The following is a 10,415-nucleotide window of genomic DNA, read 5'->3' on the forward strand; positions in this document are numbered from 1 at the left end:
AAAATTAATAAATGACCGATTGCAATGACTCCCAATGTGGGGTTTTGCACCAGGAAAACTTGGGGCAAAATATCACACTCCATGCAGTCGGCTTCCTTGGTAGTAATTAAATCTTGGACCCAGCGACTATATTTGTATTACCAAACAATAGTCATAGCTGGCACAGGAAATTGTGCAGTGCTGCCACCAGCAAGTTGATGCCAGTGACAGAATGTAAGGTTGGCGAGACTGGCACCTGCAAGTCTAGGGCGGGTGCAAAAATCAGTGAAAGTGGCATCTGCAGCCTCAAGGTGGGGGGTACAAAAATGAGTGAAATTAGCAACTGTAAACTCAGGGTGTCCACACTAATGAGGGAAACTGGTACCTGTAGGCTCAGGACAGGGGCACAGAAACAAGTGAAACTGGCCCTTGCAGGTCCAGGACGGGGAGCAAAAATGACTGAAACTGACACCTGTAGGCTCAAGGGGGAAGGTAACAAAAATGAGTGAAACTTGCACAGAACAGGGTGCAAAAATGAGAGAAGCTGGAACAGAACAGGGTGCCAAAATGAGTGAAGCTGGCACAGAACAGGGTGCAAAAATAAGTGAAGCTGGCACAGAACAGGGTGCAAAAATTAGTGAAACTATCACCTGTAGGCTCAGGGTGGGCACTAAAACTAGCAAAACTGGCACCTATAAGCTCTGGATAGGTACAAAAATGGGCACACACTGGGTGTATGCAGTGTTGTGCCCCACGTCACCTCCATACATCAGAGACAACCTGACCTCTTCTCCCCTTTAGAACCAAAATTTGTGTTCCAGATCTACTCATTGTCGTACATGTTCACCCCGTGTGGATTGGTGTGAAATGATGATGGCTGCAGGTGACTGGCTGGGTTTAGCAATGGGAGATGTCAGCTAATGAGAGAGAGGTGGATGCCACAATGGAGCAGGTGATGTTTTGTATATGGCATAGGGGTGCTGGTGTATTTGGGGGGGTTAGGAAGCCAATCCTGCCAGCTAGCTGTCATTGGGTCAAGCAGCATTTGCACTCCAGTGACCAGTCACCAGCAGAAGGGTGAGCATAGGCCCAGGGTTACCATATCTGGCTATTGTGGGCCTGACGGGTGAACAGACATCTCTCTAGCCGGGTGTCAGGCAGATTTCCAGAGGAAGGGGGGAATATTTGTGTATAATAATAATTAAAGCATTCATAACTAAATCAACAGCAATGATGACACTTTGGACAATTTCTATGATATTTCAGAACTTTTCTTTGGTGGGGGGAGGACAGGGGCATGCAGGGTATAAGGGACCCGAGTTACGCCTCTGATTTGACATCAACCTCAGATGTGTGACAGCATCAATGCTCATTAAAATGTAAATAAATACATACGTTGTAATTAGTCGCAGATGTCAGGAGCTGCTAATGCAGCAAAAATGTGCGCGAAAATTTTACACATCGGATCTTGCTGACCGAAATCTTTAGTTTGAAAATCATCCGGGCAATCATCTGATGAGACACCAAATGGTGCCCTGGGGAATTTCTTCCTAAACCTAGATAAGGCATCAGTGAGCTCCTGGACAGTCTGTGGTGGTACTTGGTTGGGTCAAATAAACTGATATAAAATTTCATAGAAGGTCTCTATTGGCTTCAGTTCTGATGAACATGGCTCCAGTCAATGGTATCAATGCATTAGCCATCCAGAAACACTGGCATGGCCAATGACTTTGGTCAGATGAAGCCAGGCATTGTCCTATACCAGGAGAAACTCAGTTCCCACTGCACCGGTGTAAGGTCTAAATATTTGATCCTGGTACCTAACAGCAGTCAGGTATTGTGTAAGTTTGTGTGGCCCACCAAGTATCCGCTTCCCCAGACCGTCATTGACCCACTGCCAATCTGGTCATGCTGGATGATATTTCATTTAGGGTAACGTTCACCATGTCATCTCCAGACTCTTTCATGCCTTCACTCAATGTGAACCTGCTCTCATCTGTAAAAAGGAACAGGGTGCCAATGGCAAACATGTCAATTCTGCTGTTCTCTGGCAACACCATTGTGCTGCATGATGCCAGGTAGCACAGGTCCCACTACAGGATGTCAGGCCCTCATGCCACCCTCATGAAAGCTATTTCTGTAAGAAACATGGGCACAAGTTACCCACTGGTGGTCATCTTGTAGAACTCTGGCAGTCCTCCTCCTGCTTCCACTTGCACAAAGATGCAGATACTGGTCCTGTTGCAGGACTGTTACCCTTCCATGTCTTTTCCAGCTCTTCCTATGCAAAAGCCCTTTTCTTGGTATCTCTGCCATGCTTCTGACACTTTGCTGGGTGGCACAGCAAACTCTCTTGTGATACCACCTAAAGATGTAGGAGAATCTGGACTACCTGTGCCTGTAGGTACCACCTCATTCTACAGTACCAGTAGTGACAATGGCAATAGCAAACTACAAGACTGATGAAAAACTAATCTTAGTGTGTTGGCTGGCTGTTGCCCCTCCTGTCCACCTGTTGTTGCTTTCATTTGCACCAAAGCAGGGAAAACTGATTTACAATCACTTGCTGGCTGGACAGATTGATATCCCAGATGTTTAATGGATTTGGAATTATACTGTGTTCCTTTATTTTTTTTTGAGCGATGAACATTTATATAGTTCTGGCACTGAGCTAGTCATGCCAGTCTGTGCTCCAAAGAGCCTACAGTCTGCTTGACTATTCTTAACCAGAATAAAGCACCAATGCAGACACCAAAACACTTCTATACCTGCCAAATTTTACACAAAGCACTTGTCACCTAATAATGTGTACTGACCCTTTAAGGAATACGCCCAACGTATGGCTACTTGTCACCTAGTAGCCATACGTTGGGCGTATTCCTTAAAGGGTCAGTACACATTATTTTGTAGATGCTGGAGAGTTTTATCACCTGGCAATCTCAGGGGGACTCGGAGATCTATTGGCTAAGGTCATACTTAGGGCAAGATGGGCTTTCTCAGCCCAACTTGTCTTATGCACAGATACTTGTGGGTGGCCTGACTCTTTAAATACTGCAAAGACAAGGACCAGGTGCAAATTTCTGCAGCCAATTAGAATTCTTCTTCCTGATTCCAAATGTTTGCTATGTGTTACTGCCAGCACCTCACCTTACAGCCTAAACCATGTTAGAAGAAGTTCCTTGAGATAATGTAAGTCTTGTGACTTCTTACCTATAATGTAGTAGTCCCTATGGGACTTAAATTCGTGGCCCCACAGGTTCGGACTGTACTCTTGGAACTTGATGGTGAAGCGAAGGTCTTGTCCCGGCCGATCACAGGTAAGGAGGAGGTTTGGTGTCCGCAGGACAGAGCAGGTAACCACCTCTTCCTCTGTGCCCACTAAATAAAGCTTGTAGTATTCATAGGGAGATGAGGAGAAAGGTCCACGAGGCTCAGAACGTGGACAGAGTAAATCCAATCGATCCCCAATTTGTGGATATAAGACATAACCCTCCGCATCCTGAAACCTGGAAAAAACAATAGAGGAGGGTTATTAAAATCAGAAATGTCAAAAGTAGTAAATGACATTGATATCACAGAGAACAGAGCCCGCCCATTTACTAGAGACCAGTGACATCACCGTTCTTTAGAGCACAGCCCATCCAATCACTAGAGACCATCAATATCACTATTCATGAGAGTACAGCCTATCCAATCACAAGAGACCAGTGACATCACCATTTGTAAAAACACAGCCTATTAAATCAGTAGAGATCCATGACATCAATAACACACATATTAATCAAAACTTAGCCCATCCAATTACCTAGGGACAAGTGACATCATCAACACCTTATGATAATCAGAATTTGCCCATCCAATCAAAATGAAACAGTGACATCACCGACAGTTCATATCCATAAGAACAAAGTCGATCCAATTACTAGAGACCAGTGACATCATCATTTAAAAAAACACAACCCATCCATTTACTAGAGATCAGTGACATCACCAGCACTCCATAATCATTTTTACAGAGCCAGTCCAATTACTAGAGATCAGTGACATCACCAACATTTCATATTCATGAGGATGCACCTTAGCCAATCACTAGAGACCAGTGACATCACCATTCATGGAAACACAGCCCATCCAATCACTTGAGATCAGTGACATCACCCACAGTTCATATTCATGAGGATGCACCTTAGCCAATCTCTAAAGTCCGGTGACATCACCATTCATGGGAACACAAGTCATCCAATCACTGGAGATCAGTGACATCACCATTCATGAGAACACAGCCTGTCCAATCACTAGGGATCTTATACAATCACTGGAAACCAGTGACATTAAAATGTAAGTTTATCAGTCAAGCCAGACTGATTGATGTGAATAGGCTATACATGTGTCTCATTGATCTAGGCTTAGCGGCCCTTCAACAGGATTACTAATCATATTCTTTAGAATACAGCAGCTCATTAAAAGAATCAATCTACAATTAATGTAATAACTACAATCAATGCGGAAAAAGTGTACCCAATAGGATGATTATTATAAAATAATCACGTAAAATATTCACCTAAAACACAGTATGGTCTCCCAAATTATTTATCAGTTTTTAATTAAGCTTCTGCTAAACGTGTATTTTTTTTTCTTTCTATCCAGCTGTAAATAACCTGATGTTGGAGGTGGAAATTTAGGATTTCAGAAATTCAGGATATGACCCTCAATATACCTCTGTCCTTGCTATAAGTGTTATGTGTTCTCTATGTAGCTAACCCCTAATCCTCTAAAGCTACGTACACACTTCCAATTATTATCGTTGGAAAACGAACGACGAACGATCCTGCACGATATCTGCGAACGATCGTATAGCACCGATCCTGCACATAGAGATAACGACACGATCGTTCGTAGATATTGTACACACAATAGATACGATCGTTTGAGCGATAGAGGAACTATGTGCACGACAGGAAAGTGAACGAACGTTCGTTCATCACGCATGCTCAGCCCATGGACGATCAACGAACGACCGTACACACGAACGATGTTCAACGATCGTCGTCCAATCCGATCCGCCGGTCCGGTCGTTCGTTTCCAACAACTTTCCTCGTTCGTCGGCGTCGTTGGTTACTTTTTTACGAACTTTTTTTGTCCAATCGATCGTTCGTCGTTCGTTTTGAACGATAAAAATTGGAAGTGTGTACGCACCTTAAGAATCCTTTTTCATGTTTTGAATGTTTGTTTTATTGAATATATATATTTATATATATTTATATATTATATATTACAGTGAAGTATGTATAGTAATAAATAGAAAGTTTAAAAATAATATATGTTGCCAAATCCTTATTGGTTTACTAAAGCTACGTACACACGTCAGATTTTTATCGCCCGATAATCGGCATCGGCCAATTATCGGGCGAAAATCTGCCGTGTGTACAGTCGGTGTCGTCCATCGTCCGGACGACCGACCTGCCGGATCCACGGACGATGGACGACAGCCGATCGTAATGAAAGGGAAGGGGAGAGCGCGCAGCAGGGTGCCGCTCCGTCGCTCTCCCCCTCCCCTCTCCATAGAGCATGAACGGTGCTGTATGTACAGCACCGTTCATGCATCGTGCACTCCCTTGTCGTTGGAAAGGATCGTGAAAGATCCTTTCCAACGACAAAAATTGGAAGTGTGTACGCAGCTTAAGGCAATTTTTATTTTCAGCTCTTTTATGTGCACAGATGTGAGCATTTGCTGATAAAATAAAACCATGACTGTGCAAATGTTAAATCTCTGGGAAAAAGGAGGGCTTGGGGTTTAAAGACAACAGCTCACCTGCCAAAGGAAACTTAAGAAGCTAAAATATTTTAACTAGTGCTTAGTATACAATATACACCCCTGCCCCCAATTTTACTTCACCATCCCCCCTCTATTGTTGTGTTGAATGGGTCAGCCCAGTCAACAGATGGGACAAAGGGACATAACAAACAAAAGATAGGGGGAGGCCAATGGAACATCTGCTTTTGGTAGAGATTGTATTGTAGATTCTAGAAAGACACCCAGCACTATGTAAACTCTATATAATGTGTTTTATCAACATTGATTGGGATGCCTGTACAGCCAGCCAATCACATCTACCTGCCTCTGGGGGCCCAGCACTCACTGGGCCCCTCTGTAATCCCGGGAATGCTGCAGGCTAGTTCACGATGGACAGCGGAAGATCTGTGAATCAAAGGTCACTGATTTCCCCTACTTATGGTAAATCCAAAGCTGTCATCCTCCCTGCGGCAACAGCAACATAGTCAGCTTACAGAATATTTCTATGGCGGATAAGCAAAATTGAACACTTTTCTTTTCACCAAATTTGAAAAACTTGGCAAATTTTCAATGAAATGCATTCGACACACAAATGTGCTTTTTGGTGGATTTTAGTGGTCATATTTTAGAGCAATAAAATGGCCGCCCGTTATTCTCAAGATTTTACTTTTTTAAATAAATAACGAATCAATAGTACACATATAATGATCAAATACACAAAACATAAAAATTACACTAAATAAACTAAAACAAATCACATATACCTCCAAAGATGAAAAGGAGCAGATGGTTTTTTTTTTTTCTAAAAAAAATGTTATCTAAGTTGTGATGATCTAATGAAGGAAACTGAGCTATTGACTTTGTTGAGATTTTGCTGATGGCAAAAAACGGTCATTTAGTGGGTGAAATTACTTTGTTTAGTCCTGGCTTGGGGAGAAAAAAATGCAAAGATAAAAAAAAACACTGTTACAAAATTATAGTAATTCATAATTAAAAAATAGAACATTTCCATAGGTTTCCAAGCTCATGTTATGTTTTGGGCAAACGAGGGTCCATATTTAGAACATTCCCATGACTCCAGCCAATGATGCCCACTAAACCCTTAAAGAGACGCTGTCTCCTTGGCTAAGCAAGGGCCCCTACCTCACTTTCACCAACAGAATATATGGTGGAGTATGTGGCCACCTGCCATGTGGCAAACCTGATTACTGCCACATGGCCACATGCTTCCCTAAACCTGGTATTGCCACCAACCACGACAAAGGCTGGTGTGGTGAGAGGGCGCTGATAGGAAAAGTATATTGGACAACACAAGGGGTGTTGGGGAAAGGAGATCCTTTCCTAAATAATTAAAAGTAATATTTTTTTTTTAGAGACTGAAAATATCCTTAATTTTTTCTTTCCCATTGTCCCTACAAATTTCACTACATTCTCACATTTTTACCAAAATAAAAATAAAAATGAGTTTCACTTAAAAATTTAATCTGCATAGCTATGCATCCTATACTCCTCTTTCTACTACAAAATTGGGAAACCTGGCTTCCCCTTGTTCCCTACTGATGTGATATTCAGCCTCAGCCACTAGATGGTGCAGTGCATAGAGTGAATATATGCACCTTGATGTCTATAAGGAAAATCCACAAATCATAGGGATGTCAGGGATACTACATTTTGCCTTACTACCTTTTTTCATTTCCCCAGAGAAAAGCAATGACTCATGGGATGACAACCAATAATTTAGGCTGTCAGGTTTACTATACCTAGACAGAGTAATATACTTGGCTCAAGCTGAAGCAGAGCGCAAAAGAAAAAAAATCAGTTATGTATTTATTAACAAATAACATACTCCTCAACACTACTTCCATTTGTTTTTTATATCAGCTCTATGTAGAGTAGAAGAAGGAAGGGGTAGCACTGCATATCAAAACTGTACTGCATTGCAAAGTGCGGTCAGACTAGGCTGCTGGTAGGAAAAAAGAGTAGTGGCCTGCTGCTCACTATCCAATCACAGGCTGGGGGCAGGTCCCTGACCAAGCTGTACTGCTTTAACTGCAATGGAGGAAAGCAAGGTCAGGGGCTTGCCTATGTTGTCAGGGGGTGATGGAATCTGAACACTTTAAAAATATGAGCCCTTAAAGCCCTCTTTGACTTCTTTGACTAATAGACTTTCCATAGCAATTAAGAAATGCCCAAAAGCAGATAAATGTCTGTGTGTGTTTACAGCAGCCTTACATTAGTGGTCAGGAATGCACCAATACAGACAGCTAGAAAGGTCCTCGGTTCCATGTAGATGGTTCTACCAAGTGGGGTTGGTCCCGGAACCATCTTAGGTGCCATCTTATCAGTGGTCAGTGGTCACCAAACTTTCGGACCTCATGGACGACTAAATTCATAATTAGTAATCCCGAGGACCATTAATATGAATTTTTTAAAAAGATAAATACATTTGTAAAATTATGATCTTCCTAATGGTGCGTGACAAGGACTGTGGCGGCTCTGATTCATTGATCAGCTCACGGTTAAGTCAAGTATCACTATTGTTACTATTATCATTAGTTGCATTATCTTACTTACTAAAGAAAAACTAAATATGTGTTTGTTTTTTCTCACTCATTATGGGTTTATTTCATTCCAATCTAAGATCAAACAAAAAATGATAGTTATTTCATGCCAGTAAATATAACAGTTAAAGAAAATACACAGCTAAGGTCATCCTTACCTAAAAGAGCATCTGAGAAATAAACAAATAAAATAAAACAATTGGATGAGAATCGGTATTGGCAGAGGGGGGTGACTGTTGTAATGGTGGAAACAATACTGAAGCATTCGGCTCGGCAACGGTTATCATCATACAACTTAAGACTACACTGATGTCACGCTGCGCCTCCCTTGTTTTTCCGTCTCTAGGACAGTAATTAATTTGGTGCACTATAAAGGCCAAAACTGGAAATCAGAATATAAGAATTTATTTGAATATTATATTTGTTTTTTTAATAATATAACATAAAAATTGCAAATATGGTCCAAATTTTTCTGTGGACCACCAAAATTTTCTAGCGGACAGCTGGTGGGCGAGCACTAGGTGGTCAATCAGCCAGAGCCCTTGGAACCTTGCAGCTTGTTGAACCTATGTTTCCATGAAACCCTGGCTGAAAATGGCTGATTTACAGTGTTTACCTGGAGGGATGTTGTGTTGCTCAGGTCAGGGCTCAGGTCATGTGTTAAGGGTTAATTTGCGGGTTAGGTGCTGGCGGGAAGGTAAAGAAAATGTAAAAATATAAACATAAAATAAAAATTTGCACCCTCTCATCCTACTGAGTATAATGCTTTCCCATTACATACTGCCTTAGGCATATTGACCCCATTTGGCAGTCACAGCCTACTGGGCCTGCTGTTTGTTTACATCCTTAACTCCCAAAGGAGATAACAGGCCTTTTTTCAAAGCCGAACCCAAGAGATGACCAAAACCTAAATACGGTTGCTATGGGTAACTAATCTATGCACACCCTTGATTTTATGTGTACGGTATACAGAACAAGCCTACAAGTACATAAAACCAAATGTGAATTGGAGGAGATAAGAAGAACTCGCTGACCAGCCTAATGGTTGCCGTGGTGATGTTACTGCCTGGAAGAGAAGGCCGCAGGACAATAACAGGCCCCAGAAGGATAAAGGGGGTATATTTTTCCAGTACCTTATAATAGGTGTACAGGTGGCGGCATACGATTAGATTGTACAACCTGTTTCAACTCAATTATACAGAGATTTAGAATGGGTCCAGTTTATAAATTGTAATTTCATGGGATAAATCAAATGTTGAGACTGTCCCGTTGTACAGTGTGTCAAGCAGGATCAAAGTCAGTGATAGGTGTCACCTATTTGTATTCTAAATTAAAGCAGACATCGGAATGGTGGTTTCAGCTACGTTTTCTGTACACAGGGGTCACAAACCGTATACAAATAGAGACGGACACGAGGGAATCGGCTCCTGCGGTGCATTGTGGGAGCAATATGTTTACATTTGCCAGTTTAAACTCATTGTATATCAGCTAATGATTGTTATCATCATAATAAAGAAATCCTCATTTGTTAATGACACATCTGTGCGAGCCGCTACATCTAATTAATAAGACTTAATTACAGACAATTGCTGGAGGAAAATTCATGACATGAATAAAGCTGGAGGGGTAATTAACGAGATTAGAAGGTAGACGCAACCCATAACACATAATCAGAGTATTATTACACAATACATGATGTAATTACCACCGTATTCATACTCCGAATTATTCCTTGCTGTACTCGATGGTATAACACAGTGCCGCAATATCGCACAATTATTATCGGTATACTCTTTATTATTATACGGTGCAGTGTGATCATTATTGGTGTATACTCGGTATTATTAGATGGTGCAGTGCGATCATTATCGGTGTATACTCAGTATTAATATACAGTGTGATCATTATTGGTATATACTCAGTATTATTATACAGAGCAGTGTGATCATTTTCAGTGTATATTTGGAATTTTTATACAGTGCAGTCTGATCATTATCGGTGTATACTCAGTATTATTATTGCTGTATACTCGGTATTATATACTGCAGTGTGATCATTATCATTGTATACTCGGTATTCTT

At 41.4% G+C, this 10,415-nt stretch overlaps 1 protein-coding gene across 2 annotated transcripts in view; it reads right to left on the bottom strand.

Moving 5' to 3' along the window:
• The window catches only part of EFNB3 (ephrin B3), a 46,954-nt gene that overhangs the window by 22,688 nt on the left and 13,851 nt on the right, over nucleotides 1-10,415 (bottom strand). For both annotated transcript variants that reach the window (XR_011919239.1, XM_072399325.1), the window contains exon 2: nucleotides 3,190-3,485. Coding sequence is in view for 1 of the 2 variants with exons in the window: in XM_072399325.1 (XP_072255426.1) it covers nucleotides 3,190-3,485 (296 nt within the window). In the remaining variant the exon portion in view is untranslated. The remainder of the gene's footprint in view (nucleotides 1-3,189; nucleotides 3,486-10,415) is intronic.

Source organism: Pyxicephalus adspersus, chromosome 2 (genome assembly GCF_032062135.1).
Source record: "Pyxicephalus adspersus chromosome 2, UCB_Pads_2.0, whole genome shotgun sequence".
NCBI classification, from domain to species: Eukaryota; Metazoa; Chordata; class Amphibia; order Anura; family Pyxicephalidae; genus Pyxicephalus; species Pyxicephalus adspersus.